Source organism: Crinia signifera, chromosome 5 (genome assembly GCF_055691185.1).
Source record: "Crinia signifera chromosome 5, ASM5569118v1, whole genome shotgun sequence".
Taxonomy (NCBI): Eukaryota; Metazoa; Chordata; class Amphibia; order Anura; family Myobatrachidae; genus Crinia; species Crinia signifera.
The window spans coordinates 164,289,758-164,315,946 of NC_139221.1; the positions used below are offsets into that span (position 1 = coordinate 164,289,758).

Consider the following 26,189-nt stretch of genomic DNA (forward strand, 5'->3'; position numbering starts at 1 on the left):
ATCCACTCCCTCTGCCTGAGGGTCTCTTGCCCTGGAGAAGTAACTGGACACCTTCCAATTGTGTCTTGATGCCATCATGTCTACTAGTGGAGTCCCCCTCCGAGCCACCAGAGCACTGAACACCTGGTGGTGTAGGCTCCATTCCCCGGGGTGAAGCTCGTGGCGACTGAGAAAGTCTGCTTCCCAGTTGTCCACCCCGGGTATGAAGATGGCCGACAGAGCCTGACAGTGACTCTCTGCCCACGACAGGATCTTTGTTGCTTCCCGCATGCAGGACCTGCTTTTGGTCCCGCCCTGCCTGTTCCGCCACAGTAGTGGCATTGTCTGATTGGATGCGGACCGCATGCCCGCTGAGGAGAGGGGCCGCCTCCAGGAGTGCATAATACACTGCATGTAACTCCAAGTTGTTGATATGGAGACGTGTTTCCCAGAGGGTCCATTTGCCCTGAAATGACTGACCCCTGGTCACAGCACCCCATCCCAGGAGGCTCGCATCCGTGGTGACTAAGACCCAATCTTGGATGCCAATCCTTCACCCTGCCAGCAGGTTGGGCGTGTGGAGCCACCACTGGAGTGACAGTCTCGTCCGAGACGACAACACAATCTTCCGATGCACCTGAAGATGTGAACCGGACCATTTGCTCAGTAGATCAAGCTGGAAGATCCTGCTGAGGAACCTCCCGAATTGGAGGGCCTCGAAAGAGGCCACCATCTTTCCTAGAAGGACAATGCACTGATGCACTGACACCTGGGGTGTTTTCAACAAGTCTGTGACCAGCTGTTGATTGGCATCAATCTTCTCTTGTGGCAGGAACACTCTCATGAGAGCCGTGTCCAACACCATCCCCAGGAACAGGAGTCTCTGAGAAGGGATCAGAGAGGACTTTGCTAAATTTAGGAGCCAACCGTGACCCAACAGGGTCTGCATGGTAATCTGTAAGGCCGCCTGCAATTCCTCCGACGACCGAGCCTTTACAAGCAGGTGGTCCAAGCATGGTATAACACAGATCCCTTGTTTCCTGAGAACCACCATCATCTCCGCCATCACCTTGGTGAATATGCGCGGGGCTGAGGACAGGCCGAACGGCAGTACGCGGAACTGATAGTGATCGTTCAGCAGCGCAAACCTCAGGTATTTTTGGTGAGGTGGCCAAATTGGGATGTGGAGGTAGGCGTCCTTCACATCCAAGGATGCCAAAAACTCCCCCTCCACCAGTGCCGCTATCACGGCCCGCAAGGACTCCATCTTGAACTTGGTTACAGTCAAGAATGGGTTTAGGGATTTTAGGTTCAGTATTGGGCGAACCGACCCGTCCGGTTTTGGGACAACAAATAAATTTGAATAATAACCCTGCCCCCTTTCTAGGGGAGGGACCGGGGTTATTACTCTGGCCTGCACTAGTTTTTGGATTGCTTGCTGCAATACCATTTGGTCCACTGGGGACACTGGAAGGCCTGATTTGAAAAACCTGTGAGGTGGTTGTTTTTTTACAAACTCCAGCTTGTAGCCGTGCAAAATAAGACCCCGTACCCAAGAATTGAGGCACGAGGCTTCCCAAACATGGCTGAAGAACGCTAGTCTGGCTCCCACCTCGACCGGAGCTATTGGTGGAGCCCCACCGTCATGCTGCAGGTTTACTTGCAGCTGCCCCGGATGGCCGCTCTGTGTTGGCCGAAGCAGCCGGCTTTCTGAATTTACCTCGGGAGCCTCTGGCTGCATTTGAACCACCCCTGGCTTTTGGGCGGAATTTGCCGGCCGAAAGGACTGCTGGGTGTGAGAAGGGAAAGGAAGCTTGGGCGCCTGTGGGGTCGATGGCAGGAAGGTGGACTTCCCTGCTGTGGCTTTAGAGATTAACTCATCTAAATCGCTGCCAAACAACCGTTTGCCTGTGAAGGGAAGGTTTTCAACACTCCGTTTGGAGTCAGTGTCAGCCATCCACTGCCGGAGCCAGAGGGATCTGCGACCCGATACCGCCATGGCTGAGTTACGGCCGTTAATGGCGCCTAACGTCTTCTGCGCCTCACACAGAGATTTAGCTGTGTCCTGAATATGGTGTAATTTTGTCATGTCACCCAGAAGGCCTTCCTGAATCTGGAAGGCCCATGTGTATATAGACTTTGCCATATAACAGCTTGCTAAAACTGGACGCTGGCACGCGCCACTAGCAGTGAAAATGGACTTAAGGGTATTTTCAACCTTTCTGTCCGTGGTGTCTTTCAGGGAGGAAGACCCTGGCACTGGAAGCACCATCTTCTTTGCTAAACGAGACACAGAGGAATCCACCTCAGGTGGCTCCTCCCACACTTTCCGTCCCGCAGGATCAAATGGAAACGTGGTTGTAAATGTCTTAGCAACTTTAAACCTCATTTCTGGGTTTTTCCACGCTGAATTAAAAGTAGTCTCCAAGTCAGTCTGCTCAGGGAAAACAACCTGCTGTTTTTTTCTGAGTGGCAAAGAAGGAATCCCCTTCAGAGGACTCAGCTAAGGGAAGGTCAAGCACCTCCCTGATTGCCATAATTAATGGCTCTGTGCCCCGGAGCAGTGACTGTGAAGCATCAGGCTCCTCACCCCCCATGTCTGCTTCTTCATCCTCATCCTCCCCCCCGTCCTCTGCACCAGACTCAGGGGTTTGGGAGGGTGCACTTCTCTTACTTGATACTCCAGGAGTAGGAGTCATTATATCAACTCTAGCAGAGAGGATAGCAAGCTCCGTCCCTTTGCACTCTCTGGGTCTGTGCTGTGGTAGTAGCTAACTGTGTTACAGTTTCTAGCATGTATTTCATCCCTGCTGCCCAGGCAGGCTCCTGTGAGCTGTCCTGTGTGCTACTTTGCTGTCCAGTAAGCTGTGGGTAAGCCAGTAAGCTGTGGGGGAACCCCACTACTTTGAGGGGACATGCATGGCCCACAAGTAACTATGTGCAGTACTATCTGACCAGTCTGTAGCTTAACAAGCTAGTGGGGTAGTGTACAGAGGGTAATGGAGGGGACCAATACACCAAACAACCTGAGCTCTCTAATTTTAAAAGCTGGTATACAGTACAGTGCAGTACAATAACAGTACTTTCACATACCTCCCAACTTCAGTCCGGAGGAAATAGGGACACTCCAAATGAGGGCGCGGCTTATGCTAATTAGCCGCGACCTCATTTTCATACGAGAATAGACGCTGTGCGCATGCGCACAGCGTCTATTCTACTAGATTGGGGGGTCTCCCAACTGCCACCCCCCGCAGCGGGACAATGCCTGCCGCGGGTGGGACGTCGGGACAGGACCCGAAAATCGGGACTGTCCCGACGGAATCGTGACAGTTGGGAGGTATGCTTTCAGTGTATGCAGGCAAGTGCACAAGTACACAAGCGCTAAAAACCTGATGCTGTCTCTGCTAGCAGATTCCCTCTGTTCCACACCGCTGAGGAGTGTCTGGAGCAGTACAATGGCGTTTCCAGCAGCCAGGGAAGAAGCAGGAAGCAGGTTTTGGCGCCCTCACAGAGCTATGGTCCCACTCTGGGTAAGCTCCGCCCAGCGTAATGGCGCCGTAGCTTACCTGCATTTTTATACTGAGACTGACATTGAAGAATGTCCAACCCGTGGTAAACTGCCCTGGACAGTACAGGAGGCAGTACCCTGTCCCAGTGTATGCGGGGGTTGCGCGGTCCCTGTGCAGGGCACCACCAATACCGCCGCCGCCATCTTGCCGCACAGTAAACCGGGGGCCCCACGGCGGGGGACCCCGGGGTAGTACTCACCACACAACGTCTTCAGACTGGACTAGGGGTGTGCCGCATGCCAGGGGTGTGCGCGCTGCAGCGCAATGCCCGCGGTAACATCACCCACGCAGGACAGTGGTCCTGTGGCAGGGACAGCTCTGTACCATGAAGTGGCCTGCAGCTGAACCCTTCCCCCAGTCTCCCACGACGCAGGACTGCTGTTGAGTCCAAAACAGCAGTCCCAAAATAATAAAGAAAATAAACAGAAGACAAACTCTCTGGAGCTCTTCCTGATGCGTGCTTCTCCTGAGGCACATTTTCTTAAACTGGCTAGATGGGAGGGGAGCAGAGGGGAGGAGCCAGTACACCCTGTATAAAAGTTTATATGTGCCTGTCTCCTACGGAAACCCTCTTTTCCCCATCGTTATGAACAACTTCCCTGTATCCCATAAGAATGTAAGAGAAATACCATTTTAGATACCATTTCAAAATACCGGGTCTCAAACGTTTAGGCAATGTGAAAGCAGCATAACATTGATTATACCCACTGGCTTCAGAAGGCACAACCCTGGTGGAAGGGTAGATACGCCCCTGGCTGGACATGCTGAAATGTGTAATTCCACAACAGCTGGAAGACCAGGGTTGCCGACCCTCCCGGAATTTGCGGGAGTCTCCCGAAAATCGGGTCCTTCCTCCCGGCCCCCGGAAGGGTGGGCAACCCTCCCGGAATCAGGGGGACCCCCACTGAGCCCCCCGATCGCGGCATTTATATGCAGCAATCCGCGGGTCTCAGGGGAGAGGGCGGAGCTAAAACGGCACAATCGTGCCGTTTTAGCCCCGCCCCCTCCATGGATAACTGATATTTCGGCTATTTGTTGTAATGGGGGCGGGGCTTAATGACGTCACAGTTAAGCCCCGCCCCCAAAACGTGTAATGCAAGATTCCTCTCCGGGCTTCTCCCGGAGAGGATTTTTTCAAAGTCGGCAACCCTGTGGAAGACTGCATATTGATCATCCTGCATAATAGCGCACAGAATCTGTTTTGTTATATGTACACTGAAAACATTTACATACACCTGCACCACTGCTTCTGACTATAGACTTCACAGAATCTATTTCTCCACATACAGTAATCACCTCTTTCATTTAAGCATTTATCATATCTGTCCATGAGCTTTAAAACCTCCATGTTGTAGTTCGCTGCCTCCATTCCAGGTGTATAACTCATCATCACTTTAAAAAAAAAATTTTATTAAGGAATTTAAATTTGGATTAAGGAATAAGATCTGGACTACAGGGTAGATTATGGAAAACCTCCCACCCAAAACAGTGATGAGTGGAGCGCTTTCCCACGAAAAATGTGAGGCACACACTTTAGAAATGGTGTACACAATCAGTAAAAAATTAATTGAACATTTATGCGTTTAAGTGCCCCTTTAGGTAGAGAGACAAGTAATAGTTAAAGCCAAATAAACTGCCAAATGAAAGTACCAGATTGTACACTGCGGAGGATATACATTGTGGCATTTTGGTTGCACCCTCTGTGAACACCACACCTTTCTGTGTTGATGAATGGCACATTTACCTGTCGCCAACAGGAGTCAGGGTTTAAAAACCATTGGGGCAGATGGATCTCCAGCTCCAGGCCTACACCTAAAAAAATAGGCCCATGACAGCCGCCCGCATGGTCGGCCATAAATCATAAGTGCTAATACTGTATTCCCATCTTCTTTACAAATTGATGTAAATGTTCTCCTTCTATATTTTAGGGAAACATCAGGTCTTATAGTGTAGAGCAGGCATGGCGCTGAGTCCAAACTATGGCCCTCCAGCTGTTGTGAAACTACAAGTCCCATCATGCCTTGCAACAGTTTTTCTATTAGGAAATGCTAAAACTATAGCAAGGCATGCTGGGTTGTGTAGTTTCATAGCAGCTGGAGGGCCACAGTTTGTGTACATCCTCTTCACCAGGCATGTCCACTCATGTCACTGACCACACTTACACAACACTGGCTAAAGCTCCTACACTTCTCTGTAGGCTCACGTGGCCTTAATCCAGCCATGCCAAGAGTTGAATATATGACACAATAGAAATGTGCAGTATGGTGCAGCAGGTTTCCCTAGTGTAGACAAGCTCAGAGATTGATTCAGAGGTGAACACAGTGGTGATGTCAGACGCTAGTGGCCAATGGTTTCAGTCTGCACATGCATCTGAGTCCTACTGCGCATGTGTCCAGATGGTTCCTGCTCAAAGATGCAGATCCAAAGTCAATCATTATTGGTCATTTATTGGTGGTAATGGGAGGAGGCAGTGGCGTAACTATGAAAAAATCTCCCCCCTGCCACGAATATTTTGCGCGTTCCCCCAGCTTGACCCCGACCCCCCCTCCCCCACACCTCTACCCCCCCCAACCCCCTTACCCCTCCACATAGTGCCGCTGCGTCTGCCCCGGGACCTTCTGCCGTCAAATCAGTCTGCGCTTCGGCTCTCCGTCTCCCTGCTCTCCCGGCTCCTGCTGTCATAAAAACATGTCACTCAGAAAATGGCTGCCCCTGTACAGCAGACCGTTTTTAAGGATGCTAGACGAGGCCTCCGCCTCCTCTAGCATCCTCAAAAACGGTCTGCATTATGGGGGCAGCCATTTTCTGTGTTTCACATTTTTTATTGCAGAAGGAGCCGGGAGAGCAGGGAGATGGAGAGCCGCAGCGCAGACTGATAGATTCGCTGGCGAAAGGTCCCGGGGCAGACGCAGCGGCTAACAATAGCCCCGCAGCTCCCCCGGCGCCCTCACCTTCCAAGCGCCTCCCCGCCACCGCGGGGGCTGCGGGGCGATAGTTACGCCACTGGGAGGAGGCGTTACATTAATAAACACTGCTATGCATGCAATCAGTGCTATGTATTCCACCCTAATCTGGTGCTGTTTATAAAGATCTCTACATGGTGCAATGATTTATATACAATTTACAGTTTCTATGGTTGGCATTGAGAGATCTTTTAAGTAAAAGCCCTAGACCTATGCACTTTTGGATAGACCAGTAGTTTCTAAACTCGGCCTTTAAGGCACCCCAACAGAACAGGTTTTAAGGCTATTCCTGCTAATGCACAAATGGTATATTCAAACTAAGTTACTGATTAAATCACCTGTGGCTAAGCATGTGCTGCAATCTAGGTAATTGTTTTGCACAAAAATAAAATATACTCAGATATTATTTACCATTAATGAAGCAATTGGATTCTAACCATAGTGTATAGTATCGATAAAAATAAGAGTAGGGATAGGTTAATAATTTGAATCAGTATGGTATGGATTACAAAATGGGAGACCAAGCATAACCATCTGAAGGGGGCACCAATAGGAACAACCGAGACTGATACTAAGTATATCCTCCACTGTCCTTCTGACACTAATTTCTTAAGCCCCGTACACACAGGGGAGATATATTTCTCAGCCATATATTGCTGAGCAATATATGGCTGAGCCATATATTGCTCAGTTTCTCCTTTTCAACAGCGACCAGAGATGGTCGCTGATGAAAAAGAAACTGCAGGGGGAGCCCAGCAGTGGTAATCAGCTGGTCGCAGGAGCATGTTCCTGAGACCAGCGATGACTACAGGGGTAAAAACGGGAGCGTGCACCCGGCGATGTTTCGCCGGTGCACACTCCCATCGTGGGCAATGTGTATGCACCTTTAGAGTGTAAAATTTTAATCTGTATGTTATTTCATTAATGAACGCTTTCTTATGCTATATTAATTGGTCAACTATATGTTATATATATATATATATATATATATATATATATATATTTCTTTTTAATAATATATATTTTTTTATATTTGATACCCAATTGATCATTACATTTTACTGTGTAATCCAGTGGTTCCCAAACTGTGTGCCTAGGCTCCCTAGGGTGCCTCAGGACACTTGCAGGGGTGCCTTGGGTTGGTGGACCAGGATCAATTCATATTATTTATGGCCAATGTACCAGGCAAAACCAGTGCTGGTGGCTGCCAATCATAATATATGTGGACAAACAGGAGCAAATCCTGTCCCTCACCAGATACCTGTGACATATACACACAATGTACGGTACTTGTGTATTATCACGGCTCCCACGATTTCCATCTTATGGGATCTTATACAATTTAAAATTGTATACCATTGTATATGGCATACAATGGCATACGATGAGATGAGATGAGATTTTAAATTGTATAAGCACACTAATGGGTGCTTTCAAGGTTAATTGGCCCCCCTATAAGATTTTTAATTGTATAAGCGCCCTAATGGTACTCTTTACCTAGAAGGGCACCCATCGCGGGCATCGCATGTACCAAAAAATCGCATGCGATGCGACGACGCGATTACCCATAGGGAACAATGTTAAATGTCCCAATTGACTCGATTTTCCATAGGAAACAATGTTAAAAGGCCCACAGAGGCCAAATAGCCACCCTGAAGTGTGAAATGGCCCCCTCAATTATTAACGCCACCCCACGATCAACGTTAACCCAAAGCGTGGCGAGCGCAGCGAGCCTGCGAGGGGCGGCGGTACGCGTCCTACGACCTTTTCCTGCCCCCACTATCCACGTCGGCGTGGAGTTGAGTATAGAAAGTGTGGCGAGCACAGCGAGCCACCGAGCCCGAAGCGTGGCGAGCGGACGCGGACACCTGTGAAGCCCGCGAGGGGACGCGTATACCTGTGAAGGTGTCCGCGTGCCACACTTTCTATTCTCAACTCCACGCCGACGTGGATATGGGGGTATGAAAAGGTCGGAGGACGCATACCGCTGCGCTCGCCACGCTTCGGGTTGACGTTGATCGTGGAGTGGCGTTAACAATTGGGGGGGCCATTTCACACTTCAGGGTGCCTATTTGGCCTTTGTGGGCCATTTAACATTGTTCCCTATGGAAAATCGGGTCAATTGGGACATTTAACATTGTTCCCTATGGGAAATCGCGGTAATCGCGTCGGTGGTGATTTCTTTTGAGGACTTACGCAAGAAATGGAATTTACCGTCAAGTGATTTTTGGCGTAATTTACAAACCCGCCATTTTCTGTTATCATTTGACCCCATTACCCTTCGGTCCCCCACTCTAACCCCCTTGAACTCTTATGCTCGTCAGAGGAACCCCCTTCCCGCCCTATATCTAAGATCTATAACCTCCTCTTAGAAGACGCCAGCCATGATCTCCCATATTTTACTAAAAGATGGAATGAGGACCTGGGGATTAACTTAACAGATACCAAATGGGGAAAAATCCTACAGCTGGCCCATGCTTGTTCCCCCAGCATTCTGGTGGTAGAGACACAATATAAAATACTGTCACGGTGGTAAAGATGTCCCGATACTATATCAAAGATGGGAACGGGTATACCCAATATCTGTTGGTGCTGCTCCTTAGGTCCTGGGAATCCCCTCCATATTTGGTGGGACTGTCCCTCACTACAACCCTACTGGAATAGTGTTATCTCTATTTCCACAATGATTCTGGGTGAGGCGGTTCCTCCAGGCCCCCTGTTTTGGCTGTTTCACTATATGCCGGGTTCTGTGTCTAGATATAAAAAATCTCTACTATGCCGTTTAAACAACGCAGCAAAGACAGTTATTCCTGTATGCTGGCGATCCCCCTCTCCTCCAACAATCAAAGATTGGTTTCACAGAATAGATATGTATATGGACATGGAGGACACAGTGTCCTCTGCTGCAGATGATTACTTCAGAAATACTTGGGCTTTGTGGCTAACCTTTAAAGAATCTCCCTCATACGGGAGAGCACTGGAATCTACCACCTCCACATTACCTTAACTGCATTTTGTGTAAAAGATTTGGCAAATGTACACCTAAAGGAAATAACATGTTCATTATCTTCTTTGTATGTAACTAGATTGTCACTGCGGATCTGTCCCCCTTCCCTCCTCTCTGATCTTTGTTATTACCCACTATTTCCCTTATTCTCTCCTCGTCCCCCTATACTTCCCTTTATGTGATATCCTATGTTACATTATATGATGTTGTTGATGACATTTTCTCGCTGTATCGCAATTTTGTTTGTTATGCTCGAAAATCTCAATAAACATATTTTGCTCTAAAGATGTAGTGAAGCAGAGGAGTATTCTGCATGCTATCAGGGGTAGGTTGTCATTAGTATAGATGAATGAACATAGCGGAGAAGAGATAAGGGTATAGATGGTAAGTGAGTAAGAGAGCTTTAATTGATTTGCAAGAGAAAAGGGCTGGGAAAATAGGGTAGCCATGCTCAAGGAGCTTACAGTCTACAGACCCAACTTGTGGTACTTTTACTCCTGGAGGTACACTGCAGACCAGTTGGGGGTACTTGAAAATAATTTTGGTAATGGCGGAAGAAAATAAATAAGTCTCCCTACGGCGGAAGAAGTCTCCCATTGCCACTTTGCAAAACTTCCAGTTCCGCCTGCAGCATCATCAGCATCTCCTTGTGCTTTTGCCCAACCAGCAATCCACTAGGAGCTACCTGTGCATTCACGCTGACACTGGTGAAGTAAGCAGCGGCATTAATCCTACAGGCATTAGCGGGAACCCCGGAGACCGTACACAGCAAGCTGCCAGACACAAAGGGACCCATATTCCTGACTGCACACTACTCCTCCACTACTTATTATAAGGACACATATACCGCTCACTTCCACTTCACTCGTAAGCACTGAGAGGACCAAGACTGAGAGCATTAAACCAGGGATTGGATGTGAGGGGCACAGGAGAGGCAGGAGTCAAGAGTGGGAACAGGGGGAGATGATGGTGCTGTCCACAGTGATTAGGATATTGTGGATGGTGGGGTGGAAACTTTGGATGGAAGAAAGATGAGTTTGGGTTTTGTCTATGTTGAGCTTCAGAGAGCGCTCAGATATCCAGGAGGAGTTGGCAGAGAGGCAGCTGGATACTCAGGAAAGGACAGAGCGGGAGAGGTCAGGAGAGTTGAAGTACAGTTGCGTGTCATCGGAATCATAGTGGAATTAAAGGCCAAATGAGCTTATGAGAGCACCCAGGGAAAATGTGTAGGGGGGGCCTAAGACAGAACCCCGGGGGACCCCATCTGGTAGGATTAAAAGGGGGTGAGGTGGAACCATTGCAGACACTGAGAAGGAGCAGTTGGTGAGGTAAGAGGTGAACCAGCACAGAACAGTGCCTGAGAGGCCAACAGTCTAGAAAGTGTGGAGGAGTAATGGAAGATCCAGTAGCATAAGTAGTGAGAAGTTACCCCCCCTAGCCTTGTCGGAGAGCAGGTTATTGGTGATTTCGACCAGAGCAGTTTCAGTGAAGTGGAAAACACTCCGCTGTGGGGGGACTAAACAATGTAAATGCCAGTTCACTACCGGGATGGACCAGTGTCCGTATTCTGAAGTGACCCGGCATTTGATATGTGAAAGGGGTATAACACACTTCACACAATTATCAGCCACCCATACTCAGGTTAAATAGAAGAAGAATCAGACCTGTGTACTGGACCTTAATTGATAGTCCCACCCAGAGCAAAAGGTTTAATGCAGAGTGTTATTAGTAAAAGTTCACCCTTCACCCCCCACTTATACACAATCTTTTCCTGCCCTACTACAGTGCAATTAGACTTAAGGTGCCCACACACGGTGTAATGAGCTCTGTATGTTTGGACTAGATTGCATTGCATCTAGTTCAAAACACATGCAATACACTGCGTGAGTAAGCACTGCATCGCAAGCCCAACACGGGCACCTTTACAAATCTAAATTATTGCCCAGAGTTTGTTACAGCATAGAGCACAATGCTGAGATGTTAGGGTTTTCTGTTGAATTACCTGTGGAAGATACAGTAAGTATGCAGAAGAATTGAGTCAAATCAGATCTCCAAAATACTTTACACTAACGCACTTCCCAGCTACACACAAATCAGCCACAGACAATGCTAGAAAGCGAGGACTGGACATTTTAATGTAGACATTTACAGAATAAAAAAAATTTTTTTTACAAGTAAATTTCTAATGCTGGATATGAACGCACAAGTATTAAAGTAATTTTAAAGAAGTTTCTATACAATTAAGAATAAGTATATAATATGAATGCACACTGATAAGATCACTTACCAGCACTTTATTTAGCAAGGCATCAGGTTTCACATGACTTGTGGCATCCTCCTGTTGTCTTTGAACGTTTACTCCCATTTGTGAAAGTAAATGGATCTTGCAATCTGAATATTGCATTTCAGAATAAAGCTTTCCGTGCGATTACTTCAGTGCAGTTACATCCCTCGCACAAGTAACAATCTCTGTATGAACATGTATCACTTGTGAACAATAAGTCTTTCAGCACAAAAGAGCTCTGCCACCTTGAACTTGCTGGGTTTTTCTTATTAGATCTGTGTCATACTGTATTAAGACATTACACATACCTCCCAACTGTCACGATTCCGTCGGGACAGTCCCGATTTTCGGGTCCTGTCCCGACGTCCCACCCGCGGCAGGCATTGTCCCGCTGCGGGGGGTGGCAGTTGGGAGACCCCCCAATCTAGTAGAATAGACGCTGTGCGCATGCGCACAGCGTCTATTCTCGTATGAAAATGAGGTCGCGGCTAATTAGCATAAGCCGCACCCTCATTTGCATACGCCCCGCCCCCTTTTCCCTATTTCTTCAAGCCATATGTTGGGAGGTATGCATTACATAACATTTAGCTATGCGGAACCTGGCACTCCAGCTGTTGAACTACACATCCTAGTATGCCCTGCTACAGTTTTGATATTTGGCCATGCTAAAATTGTTAAAGGGCATGCTGTATATATTTTTTAAGAATTAAACAGTGAATATCAAAGCATAAAGGAAGAGGTAATTGTACATACTGTAGGGCCCTTGCATCATTTACCGTAATCACTTGGTCTCGGGAGTCTGGAATGCTGTAGGGGCACTACTGCCGTGCCACTGGCTGCAGGGTGCCGTTCCATTCACCCTGCAAGCCATAAGCGCAGGCAGTGGGGCAAGCAGGTTGCACCCACGGAGCCCCTGTACTCGGTGTGGTGCACCGCTAGCCCACACCAAGTTATGGCCCTGCTGACCATATTTTTCTTCAAAAACAATGCTCACAAATGGTCTTTTGTTTTATTTTAAATAAATATGCTAAACAAACATGTATCTATGGGGAGATTTGACATCCTCAACCCCCCCCCCCCCCCCCCATTGGCAATGAAACCCCCAGTACTCAAATTCTAAATACCCCTTAGTAATAAAAACACAAAAACATTCATAATCCACCCTATGAAAAAAAACCAACATTTTTTTGCACTCCCTCTTACTCTGTATTCATTTTTATATGAACACCCCCCCCCCACTCGAGTTTCATATGACCTTTTTACCCCTCCTCCACTAATACTTACCCCCCAGGCAAATTTCACCTCCCCTGCAGCAGATCCCTACACATGTAGAGATCAGAATAGCTGTGCTGGAGGAGGGGGGATCTATTCCCCTCGGAATCGGTACATCTGTCAGAATGAACTTAGGTCTACAGCCATTAGGTCGACCCCACTAGGTCGACTGGCAGGAAGGTCAACCTGACTTAAGGTCGACATGGGCCAAGGTCGACATGACTTAAGGTCGAATTTGCATAAAGGTGGACATGAGGAAGGTCGACTGGTCATAAGGTCGACATGGGTTTTTCACTGTTTTTTATCCGAATGTCGACACAGTCGACATGGACACAGTTGGCAATGAGAATCGGACCCTCGCATCGCTCGCGATGCTTCGGGCACACTATTTTATTCTACCTCCACGCCCTAGTGGATGGTAGGGCATGAAATACCGCCTGTCGGCACATGTCGGCTCAAAAAACAGTGAAAACCCCATGTCGACCTTATGACCAGTCGACCTTCCTCATGTCGACCTTTATGCAAATTCGACCTTAAGTCATGTCGACCTTAAGTCAGGTCGACCTTCCTGCCAGTCGACCTAGTGGGGTCGACCTAATGACTGTAGACCTAAGTTCATTCTAATAGATGACAGCTTCCCTTCCCCTCCTAGTACTTTAAGATCAGGGACCTGCACCCTGGACTGCCGGTCCCATGGCATTCTGGGGCATTCTCTTCATGTTTTTTTGTTTTTTTTTATTAATAATCACCAAATAAAATGTGATAAATTTATAATAATCATTAATTAATCTGCCATACACAGATACATGATTTTTATTTAAATCTTGATGTGTAGAGATTTGGAAGTGTGTGTACTTTCTCCTTCACATTAATGTACATACAATTCTTATAAACACATTAAAAATAAAAGTATGACGCACTACTGGGACACAGTAGGGTTCAATTGTCTTAGAAGGATCTGAGGGGTAGATTTATTAAGCTTGGTGAAGTGATAAAGGGCCTTATTTTGGTTCACTCTCAGAGGCAAGTGGACAAAACCATGTGCACTGCAGGTGGGGCAGATGTTACATGAGCAGAAAGAATTCGATTTGGGTGAGTTATTTTGTTTCTATGCAGGAAAAATACTGACTGCTTTATTTTTAACTGCAATATAGATCTTACTTTGAAGAAAAACCCCACCCAAATCTAATTCTATCTGCACATGTTATATATCTGCCCCACCTGCAGTGCACATGGGGCCTTATTTTAGTTCACTCATTTTAGTTTCTCTATGCAGGAAAAATACTGGCTGCTTTATTTTTACACTGCAATACAGATATCAGTTTGAAGTAAAACCCCACCCAAATCTAATTCTCACTACACATGTTAAATCTGCCCCACCTGCAGTGCACATGGTTTTGTCCATCTAAGAAGGATTTTGTCAGAAAGAGTGAACTAGAATAACCCCCATGGTTTTGTCTATTTGAGAAGGATTTTTCCAGTACAAATTTGTTTGGAAAATGGGCAAAACCATGTGCACTGCAGGTGGGGCAGATAGATAGAATAGCTATAAATATGAAAAATGCAACTTACTAAAATCTTTGTGTACATGTATAAAATACATCTGCAGAAAATTTGTCAGAATACTGAAGGGTATACAGGTTGAGTATCCCTTATTCAAAATGGTCGGAAACAGAAGAATTATTCCGTATTTTGGAATATTTTTATATTTGAATGAGATATTTTGAGGTATCTTGCATTTATGTTGTATAAGCACATCAAACTCATGAAATATACACAAATATATTTTATGTGTGCATGAAACAAAGTTTGTGTACTATCTCAGGCACTGAATTTGAATGCCAAGCAATCATGTCCTTGCACATATTTAGCACCAGTTACATGTTATTTCCCCAGTAGTGGCAGTTACAGATATAGCAAGTACATTTTGGAGACTATGGTTTTCAGAATAATTTGGATAACGGATAGTTGGATAAGGGATACTCAACCTGTATTCACAAAGTAAAACCAGCCTTGGGCTCTGATAGATCACTCGGGAACTCTGAATAAATGGGGCCATGCGGATTGCCCTTTTGCAGCAGTTTTAACCATTTGAGTGGTATGCCCGGAAATTTTCTGGGCTCAGCACCTGTAGAGCCCACCCCCCGTCACAACCTTGGAGTCCCTCCAGTCCCCCCCATCACCTTTGCTCTGGTGATCGGTACACCAGAGCTCCCCTGACCCGCCCGCCAGCCATCACTCATTTTACAGTGACGTTGGAGGCAGGCTCGGGTATGGTCGGCGCGGCTCGGGGGGACTCAGGAGCGCTCAGGCACCAGAGTCCTCCCGAGCCGCCGCGAACATCCCCCAGCCTGCTGCTGACGTCACTGCTGAATGTGACAGGCGGCTAAGGCAGTGGCAGCAGGGAAGCTCCTGCATTCTAATGCCGGAGCATAGGTGAGGGAGGGGGGGGGGCTTCCAAAGTCCTGTGGTGGGTTTTGCTGGGGCAGGACAAATCTGCCTGGTAGGTTTGTCCTGCCCCAGCAAAACCCAACACTCAAGGGGTTAAAGCTCTAAGCAATCAATCCTATGGATGCTGTACGACACCTCCCCTGTAGTGTCAGTAGATCCAGCTGGTTCAGCCTAATGCTGGTTATAGGAGAATAGGAAGGACCGCACACTTTTTTGCCCCTATTATTCAATACCAGTTGCAAGCTCAGAGACCCTGGACTATAAAAGATTTAATGGGTTTCATGCACTCATTATATCCCGCATTGACTATTGCAATAGTCTACTAACTAATGGTCTTCCCAAGAACACTCTCGCCACTGAAATCCATTCTAAATGCTGCTGCTAGGATGATCTTCTTAGCAAGATGCTTATCGTCTGCTGATCCACTCTGCCAGTCCCTCCATTGGTTGCCTGTATTATACCGTATTCAATATAAAATACTTATACTCGCATATAAAGCTATTAACCATACTACACCGGCATATATCTCTTTACTTATCTCAAAATATCTCCCAATTCGACCACTCCGCTCTGCACAAGATCTGCGTCTCTCTTCTGCACGGATCACCATCTCCCATTCACTATTACAGGACATTCATTGGGCTGCTCCCACCCCTATGGAATGCCCTTCTACGCACACTAAGACTCTCCACTAGCATCCAAACCTTCAAGCGTTCCCTGAAAACTCACATAGGCAAGCCTATTATATTTAAGTTCCACACGCATAACCGTCTGAGGCACTTTCTGGACTTGCAACTTGGTGGGACTGCTATGCTATTACTGGTGCTTGTCCTTGTGTATCCCTCCTATATCCCTATAGATTGTAAGCTTACAGCGGGGCCCTCTTACCTCCAAGTCTGTCTGTTGTTACCCAGTTTGTTTTAACACGGTCTACCATTGTAAAGTGCAACGAAATCTGCTGCGCTATATAAGAAACTGTAAATAAATAATGGATGATTTTGATTATGGCCTTCGATCAGGGATTGTGAATTGTCCAAAATAGTTTATAAGTTAATGCACAGTATATTAGCTTGCAAAACATTGGCGGGCTCCAGCTTGAGTGTGGATTGAGTCTTCAGTGTCTGGGCAGACAATCAATAGGTCAACACCAAAAGGTTTAACATGCAAAAGGTCGACACCAGCAAAAGTTTAACATGAAAAGGGTAGAAATGAAGTTTTTTGGAGGCGTCAATGTCGACACCTGTCAACATGGAACCCCAATTAGTGTAGCACTTTAACGTTCCCAATTGAAGTCCATGTAAAAGTATGAAAAGTCCTAAAAATTACATAAAAGTGAAAAACTAATGTTGACAATGCCTCCAGCTCCATTGCAGGGGTCTGTACAATCGGAAAACTCAATCATCAATGGTTTAGAACCATTGGTTATTGAGGGTACAGCTGTATACCATAAATATATATATATTTTGATAATATATGGTGTTTAAAAGTGAATAGTACAGTATATGTATGTATATATTATTAAATTGTGTTGAGTAAGCTCTAAATAAATATGCTTTACACAAAGCAACGAAAATACTATGAGAATTTTCTGGGACAAACATTAGCCAGTTAAAACACAGTATATACTTCAGATTATAATCTATCGATGCCCATCAGTTTCCAATATATAGCAAAATCGCTACTTATTAAATTAATGAGTTATGCTTAATGTAAAAACCATGTTGAAAATATAAAATGTAAGTACTTTACCCCCCCCCCCCAAAAAAAACACCCTTTTCCCCCTAAAATAAATAATATTTATTTTCAATATAATTATATGAATCAGATGGAAATTTACATTTTGTGGGCATTGATCCGATAAAAGCACCTCACAGATCTCTATGATATTACAAATAAATGTATTTGTACTGTATGTACGCTTTTTACTATGAAAAGTTTTTGGGACACAAATGAGAATTGTTTCCCATTATAATTTATCATCTTTAATGATATTTACACATGGAAATTTTAGTACAGGTTGAGTATCCGTTATCCAAATTATTGCGAAAACCATACATTCCAGAAAGTGAAAAAAAAAAAAATCTTGCTAAAAGCACTACTGGGGACATCTGTAACTGGCACTACTGGGGACATCTGTAACTGGCACTACTGGGGACATCTGTAACTGGCATTACTGGGGACATCTGTAACTGGCATTACTGGGGACTTCTGTAACTGACACTGCTAATATATTTGTGTGTATTTCATGTGTTTGTACAACATAAATGCAAAATACATCATTGAAATACAAAAATATTTTGAAATACGGAATAATCAGTTATCCAAAATTCTTCTTTTCCCGAGCAGTTTGGATAAGGGATACTCAACCTGTACTATTAAATATATTGCATCTTTTTCTTTCTACCTTCGTGCTTTTTGTGTGTATGTGTACATATATACAAATTGAAGCGACAAGGAGGTGAAACGTGGTACATACAACTAGACCTATTTAGAGGTGAATTGGTATTTATTAAGTGGAAAAATAATTTGATGATAATTTTGCTTTAAAAATAAAAAAAGACCTAAATTGGCTTTTTCTTCAAGCTTTAGTAATTAATGGGGGTATTCAATCTGGGATTCCAACTATTTGAACGTCCCGACAGTCGGAATCACGGATGGTTTTTGTTGGATCCAACAGTGACTCGACAGAGAATTCCAACAGTCGAGTGTTGAAAAATCTGTGGATTGGTGCAAGCTCTACCGGTTTGTTGGAATACGGCCGCAGATTCGACGATCCGTGGCCGTTTCTGACAATACAGACTTGTCCCCATAGGGAGGCAGGTCTGTAGCAGCTGAGTCCAGGCCGGGATTAAACATTGAACTGTCGATATTGCCAAGATTGAATATCCCCCCATATTGAGATGAATACAAACAAACCTATGTACGATTTAGTATTGTTAATAAATATGAAATTAGAAACGAACAATGATGTGACCATTAAAAGTGTCCATTTAATAGGTCCCCTGCAATTTGCTTAGTCTAAACACTCCACTCACACTCAAGCGACAGATTATACAAATTACAATGTGCAACAAAATATATCTGACATAATGTATGAGTTGAATTCTTAAGGATAACCAATTACTCTCTTTAAAATACTATTAACCAGCTGTGCCATCACCCATGCAATAAAAGACATATTCACTGTCTTGTTATAAATTCTTATACAAATTAAAATATTTTTACAAAAAGTATTTTGTTCAAAATGTATAAAGTTTAATGAATGCACATTCTCCCCAATATTATAACTTTCCTAAGTATAAATGTTAGCGCAATTCCATTTAATAGCTTTAAACAGCTTAATAGTAATTAAGTTGAAATTATAGTGAGGAAGGCACTTTTAACCCCTTCCTGCTGCACTACAGTTCTTGAAGTGGGACAGTAAGACACTTTTATAAATGGCCTGGTCACTTGTCTTTCCCATTACAGCGTGCTCCATACGAGCTACATCGAACAAACAGCAGGAGATTTCTTCTTAAATATCCATATTTGGCAAGAACAATGTTTCTACACTATTCCAGGACTATTTGTGCAGAGAAGGGGTTAGGTTGAGTCTATTCAGTCTCTGTTACAGTATTAGATAGGCATATGTCATAACGGTGTAGTAGAATATCCTCTTCATGCAGTAGTTTCTGTTCACCAGCATAAGTAAGCAGCAGGCAAAAACAAGAGTGTGTGAGTAAAGTTGATTATAATAATGTGAGTGGAAGAAAAAAATGCATCCTATGGAAAATCTGGAATCCAGCGGGCTGCGCCTCAGCTAAGAAATATACCCGAATCAGGGTGCTGAAAAGTAGAAACCACCAATGTTTGGGACATTTCTAGCAGTTCTTCAATCCTCTTGTAAATGAAAGATTGTATTTTTCTGCCAAGACTCTGGCTGGCCGAAGCAGCATGTGCACCAAGTGCCAATGAGAATGTCTATAGTAAGACCGAGAGAGGGCGCAGTGTATTGTAGAGCAGTGCATTGTGGTTTTGTATTGTTTCCTCGTTACTGCTGAGACAGAAGTGCAGTCCTGTTGGCTTTCATCTTCTCTAACCTCTTCACTAAATGACTGTTTGTCATCTCCATCTCTTCCATCTTGTCCAGAGCAGTGCGCAGCTGTTGAGTAAAAAGGTAATAGGTTACTTAGTTCATACCAATGTAAAACTATATCTACCATTTGCTCACTACTTCAGGTGATATTCAGAGACAGATTTCATAATTTTTTTTTATTTTAAGTGCACTTGTCTATTATTTAAGTTATAATCAACCTTTAAGATTGTATTGGATTAAAGGCCCACAAAGACTGGAAAACGTGTGTTTTTTGAAGACACAATCCCTTTGGGTGAAATTAAACACTGGACCAACAAAAAAATACTAATATGAAGATGTCCAAACAAGGAATATACTGTTTTCCGATTAGTTATTTTCTGTGTAGGCTACAAACAAAAATGGGGGCACTTTACTGAATGATCAACTCTACAAGCAAACATTTCTTGATTTCGCTAAAGCTTTTGACACAGTGCCTCATAAAAGGTTATTAATGAAACTAGGTAATTTAGGGTTAGGAGATAAATGAATATTCATTAATGATATTGGAAGTGACATAGTGAGTAAAATTTGCGGACGACACAAAATTGAGTAAGAAAATTAACTCAGGAGAGGATGTGGAAACACTACAAAGTGACTTAAATAAACTGGAAAGGTGGGCAGAAAGGTGGAAAATTCAATTTAACATTGAAAAATGTAAAGTAATAAAAAATGAACAAGCTACTTCTAGGCTAAATGGAGTTATTATAGGGAATTCTGCTGTAGAGACGGACTTGGTGGTCATCATAGATGAAAAAGTGGGTAATAGTGCACACTGCTCATGTGCAGCAGCAAAAGCAAACCAGACACTAGCATACATTAAAAGAGGTATGGATTCAAGGGATGCCAATGTGATAGTGCCTCTTTACAAGGCAATGGTGAGACCACACTTGGAATATGGTGTTCAGTTCTGGGCACCGCACCTTAAAAAGGACATAAATGAAATGGAACAGGTACAGAGAAGGGCAACTAAGCTAGTAAAAGGTCTCCAATCACTAGAAAAAAAGATAGGTTAACCAGCCTGAATATGTTTTCACTGGAGAAACGGAGATTGATAGGGGATAGGATTAGTATGTTCATATACAGGATTGGGAATCATATGGAACTGGATGGAACTGGGAGATGATTTGTTCACTAACAGGTCTATACTTAGGACATATGGGCATGTACTGAGGCTCAAGGAAAATAAATTCCTTACTGAATTAAGAAGAGGATTCTTCACCATTAGAGCAGTAAAATTCTGGAACTCATTGCCGGTGGGGGTGGTTACAGCAACAACTGTTAATGAATTTAAATCAAAGCTGGATACATTTTTGGCCACAAAGGGAATCCTATAGATATGACTTACTCAAGTCAGTAGTTACAAGTTAGGTAGGTGTAGCTCAATGGACTAACGTCTTTTGTGATAAGGAAGTGAAAACCAAATTATTGTGAAATATAATACACTCATCAAATTTAGATGTTACAATGAGTGTAAGATGGTTCTGTGATGGTGATAGCTATATGGTACCCAAATAAAACAACAGTGCAACAGTACATGTACTTTAGTATTAATTCAAAACATGTATTTTTTAGCATTCATTGTAGAATAAAGGCGTTTTCTCATTCACTGCTCAAAAAACAATGGATTATATTTCAAATATTCATCTTATACAATTGTAAGTGGGACTACTAGTATTTATCAATATACACAGTCATTATTAATGGAGCACAATCGTTTTTTTTTCTGTACTTTTCTAAGCAGTCATTTTGTAACCCTGATAAATAGCTATAACACAGGACAGAAAGTCCCCTTAGTATCTCCAGGTCCACATCTTAAATAAAGTGCATTTACCCAATATTTCTTAGACTGGCAAACTCATTTTCATTATATTTGCATAATATTTAAACACAATTTGGTTTCACTTGGTTAGTAATGGCAAAGCACTAAACTCTTCTTTAGGTCTTCTTGGTCCTTCTGCGGTGGACTCTATACCGCCATAAAGCCCCATCCAAAGTTGATATCGGAACTTCATCTGTCCTAGCAGTGAATTAGTATAAGCCAAAAGGCTTCTCATGTTGTCCTCCTGTCATTTGGAGATGGTCATTTATTTTCTACACAGTGCTTCAGATTAGACAAGGAATAACAAATGTCAAGATGGGCAAATTGGTCAAATTCACATTAAGAACCTTCTTAAATCAAACCAAAATAGTATAAAGCATTATGAAATTGGATTTATATATGGATTCCAGCTGTGGGGATAACAATATGTTGAAGAATTCTAAGTAATTAATTATCATGCCAGGTAATTACCTCTCTTTGAAGTCTTCTCTTTTCTGCTTTTAGCTCATCTTCTACCTTTTCTGCATTTTCTGCTGCAGTTTTATATCTGACCACTTGCCCTTCGAGCCTAAGAACCTATATAACAGCACAGAAAGCAATACCAGTTAATAACACAATTACAAATTTTAGCCACATACATATAAAACTACAATATGTAATTCTAGATTAATCACAAGAGAAGAGGAAAAAGCCACCAGAAGCAACCATAACTCAGACAAAAAATAAAATAAAAACCGCTCTCATACCAAAACCACACAAAGAAAACCAGGGCATCTCTCTATCACCTCTTGCTTTCGTGGTCTTCATTTTATTTACAGTACTTTGCATGTCAAATACATTTATGATTAGAATTCATATTGCATTCTGTATAATTTAGATAATAACAATACTAGAACTGACTTGAAATGAACAGTGTATGGCCACAACTCTTTTGTGACTTCTAAAATCTTTATAATCTGTACTACAAGATATAGCTTCAAAGAGGCCAAACAAACTTATCACATGAAAAAAGACACTCACACAGTTATACACAGGAGGCTGCAGAGATATACAGGATGTACTTCTAAACAGAAACGGTGTAAAGATGTGTTCACATTGACGTGTTACAAGTTACACGTAATGCATGAGCGCCGCATGACTCCGTAGAACCGAGCTGCTGGTTGTGCAGGTTTCTCCATTAAAATGTGTATTATTCACTAATTTATGTGAACATTTCGTAAAAGCAACTTATGTTGATTAAAATGATATGCTGCTTGCCAATATTCTGTGTGGGACAGCAGTTGTGGCTGAATCCAAAATACTACATTAAAAAAGAGCTCTGGTAAAACAATGGACATTTTAATGGGAAAAGCCACAAAAGATGATGCTTGGCACTACCAAGTTGAATGGCATGTCTACAATGGCTGTTTGACCAAATGCATGTGGACACATCTGTATAACAGGGTGGAAGACTTCGTTACCTGAGATAGAGGGAGACTACAGTACAGTATGTAGAGAACACATGAACCAGTACTTACATTCTGTTCTAGAGTAGTTATATCTTGCTCTGCTTTTGAAAGTTTAAACTTGAATTCACTCATTTGTCTGTTGGCATCCCCTAGGTAAATCATAATTTGATTAGCAAATACCATGCAATGTCAATCATGGTGCAGCATTCCAAAGAAGCCAGTGTAAAGAGGTGTGTCATTTATTTAGCACTGAAAATGTGCTTGTACCTACCAAATTATTAACTGACCTACATTATGGAAGACCCTTTAAGACTGGATTCTTAAGTGCAGAGACAAACTCAATGCCCAGACTCTTGGAGATAGGCATTTTTCTTTTATGATTATTTGTATTTATACAGTTATAATATATAAAAAGCATTAAAAGACATGTTATTGTACAAGAATTCGAAAATAAAAGACCTAAAAATTGTCAGCTTGAATGATAAGAGGAAAGGAAGTATTTGTTTTATCACTGTCTACTGCTGTGCTATAGAAGAAACTGTAAATAATTAAATACAGTAAATAAATGTTCATAGTATTTTTAACCATATTTATACTTCATCTTTCTGTAAAACAAAGTGTGGAATGAAAAATGTACTGTACTTGACCTTTATGAGGTAGAACTTTATCATACACTGAGCAATTTATTGTCCGATACAATTAATAATCTGTCTCATGGTCATTAGAGAAAAATATTTTCTCCTCATACTGTACACACGCTATTTGCTTCCTGCGTAAAAATTTCACAACAGTTTAATAATGGTCAGGACAGCATGGACAAGCTACAACCCTGTATTATATAAAACAAAAAGAAATGTGCATCGATTCCCTGCAAATTGCAACCAGTGCTAGTTCTTTAGGCCTAGTGCTGGTTACTCAATAAACAGGGGATTATTTGCAACCAGCACTAGGTTTTGCCAGCCAGAATCCTGCAACGTCTAACACCCCGCTTCACTTCAACCAAGGCTAGATTCCCTATGGATATTGGTCACACAAAGAAACATCATTGCTCCCATCCTAGGAGACCTGCATGGATTGTGATCAAAGATTTCTTCTCAGATTTGCGCAAAACACGGTGCCCAAATTGGCTGCTATAGCATTCAGTCACTTGGAAAAAAGCAAATATATCCTGCACAAAGGCCTACTGTCACCTGTAGTGCGCAATGGAAAATGTCACAAAACACACAAAAACAATAAAAAAAACCAGTCTTTTTTTTTGTAGCCTTTTTCACCTTCAAAATTGCATTTCTATATAGAATAGACTTCCTGAAGAATATTTGTTAATTAATTTGCCAGCTAGCGCTAGCTGGCAAAGCCCACTGCCAGCAGCCATACTGTAAATGAAGGGGGAATATAAGTTTGATTTCTCCTGATTTGGTGGCAACAACTGGCTAAAAGCACAAGTGCTGGTTATAATTTAAGGAGGGTAAAGTAGATTTTTTAAAAAATTTTATGTATAAATTAAATCCTTATATATGTAGGTGTACATTCACATTATATCTGACTAAAAACTTGACATTTCATCAGGAAATTATCCATGAACTTTTTTTTAAAGTACCATACACTTAATGAATTCTGCAGAAAGTGGATACGGCAGACCACACATGGTAGAAAATAAAATAAAGAGATCACAACTAATTTTTTTTTAGTGCTGGAAGATTATTGCTCATGTCCATACAATGAAAGATAATTGTTATTCGGTCTTCAATCGGCCTTATTTATCAGATTACGGGGGGGGGGGGGGGGGGGGGATTTATTCCTTTCCAGATTTTTCAGCAGGCAAAAAATCAGCAAGTATTGTCTGTTAAGAGCGATCTAGTTTCGCCATATTGTCCGTGCCAATTTTTCGCCTGGGTGAAGAATCCAACACTTGCGAAAATCATGTGGATCGGTGAATTAGCCGCCGATCCACGGGTTTTGGAAAATTGAGGCTTTTTCGCCCAATGCCGATTCGGGAAAAAAAAAAGTGAAAAGGCTCGGGACAGAGGTTTCCAAACTTTTTTGACTCATGGCAGCCTGGAGTATCAGTATTTTATGCCAAAAGTTTATTATTGAGAAATTACAGTAACCATATATACTCGTATATATACTAGTATAAGCAGAGTTTTTCATCACATTTTTTATGCTGAAAAAGCCCCCTCGGATGGGCTCCACAAAATTCTGCTTCCTGGAGACCAGGGCCCTGCAAGGGCTCCTGCTCTTTATCAATTTCCCCAGCACATCCTCCCTCTATCCAGCCCCTGGCTGCTGCATACCGGCTGTTCCTGCTGTCCGGATTAAGGGGGAATCAGAAGCGGAGCCGGGGGATGTCGTGACTCGTCCCTGCAGGTTGCTGCCTTCCAGTTCTGCCAAGCCGGGGTCTCTAAATTGCTGTGCATCAGCCTCCTGAGCTCCATATGGTGGTCTGAGGCAATCCGGAGCTTCCTAACAGCCGGGACCTGCAGTGAGGGGTGAGCTGATCCCCCGCCCACTCCCTGGGTGACACCTTCTGCCTCATATCGGTGCCACCAGCAGGTAGACTGGAGTTTATATCTCCAGGTCTCCCTTTCCCCAGAAGGCTAGCGATATTGGAGGTGGCTTGCACCACCTTTACACAGAGGCTGCTGGTGTGCTTAGACCCCGGGGTCTGGAGGCACCTTGAGTGCCCTGCTGCCATCAGGGGGCATATCTGATGCCCTATGAGATTCTGGGGAGCCTACTTGTCACAGGTACTGTGGTTATACTGACTCCCTTATATGACCTTGGCACATGGATGCCCCCCCTGCAGTGCAGCACAGCCTTGATCATCCATCCTCATCTTACAGTCATTACAGTCTCACTTCGGGGAAACAGGTAAAGTGGAGAGAACCTGAGTGAGTGGTGTGCGTGCGGCTGCATAAGCTGCTGTTGATGACACCTGCACCCCGCTGTCACACACAGGTTGGGGCCTGGGAGCCAGAGTCAAGAACACTCATGTTCTTTGCTGTCTTAAGACTGGCAGTATGTATTGGCGTTATTCTACTTAGAACTTAGGTGGCGGGAAGGGTGGGGGGGGGCAGCTCCCTGGTGATCACAATTAATCCAGCTGTTTCAGTGTCCTGTGTGGGCACTGACAGGCCCAGGTGCTGCTGGTTTGGCTGCTATGCTCAAAGCCCCCTGTGACAAGATCCTGCCGGTCAGGTAGCCCCTCTGTGTGTTCTGCAGACAAATAGGGCTCCAGGCATTATACTTTCTAGCTAGCATCATCACTAGCCCATTGCCCCCC

At 43.8% G+C, this 26,189-nt stretch overlaps 2 protein-coding genes across 9 annotated transcripts in view; both read right to left on the bottom strand.

Annotated features, from left to right (window-relative positions):
* The window catches only part of LOC146080690 (uncharacterized), a 32,351-nt gene extending 20,243 nt beyond the window's left edge, over nucleotides 1-12,108 (bottom strand). The window contains exon 1 of the mRNA XM_083188224.1: nucleotides 11,806-12,108. Within this exon, the coding sequence (XP_083044350.1) occupies nucleotides 11,806-11,922 (117 nt within the window). The 5' untranslated portion in view covers nucleotides 11,923-12,108. The remainder of the gene's footprint in view (nucleotides 1-11,805) is intronic.
* Nucleotides 12,109-18,495: 6,387 nt separating this feature from the next.
* LOC146080692 (leucine-rich repeat flightless-interacting protein 2) overlaps nucleotides 18,496-26,189 on the bottom strand; it is a 112,326-nt gene continuing 104,632 nt past the window's right edge. For all 8 annotated transcript variants that reach the window (XM_083188234.1, XM_083188230.1, XM_083188232.1 and 5 more), the window contains 3 exons: nucleotides 22,976-23,055; nucleotides 21,930-22,034; nucleotides 18,496-19,666 (listed from right to left, as the gene is read on the bottom strand). In XM_083188234.1, the coding sequence (XP_083044360.1) occupies nucleotides 19,556-19,666; nucleotides 21,930-22,034; nucleotides 22,976-23,055 (296 nt within the window). In that variant the 3' untranslated portion in view covers nucleotides 18,496-19,555. The remainder of the gene's footprint in view (nucleotides 19,667-21,929; nucleotides 22,035-22,975; nucleotides 23,056-26,189) is intronic.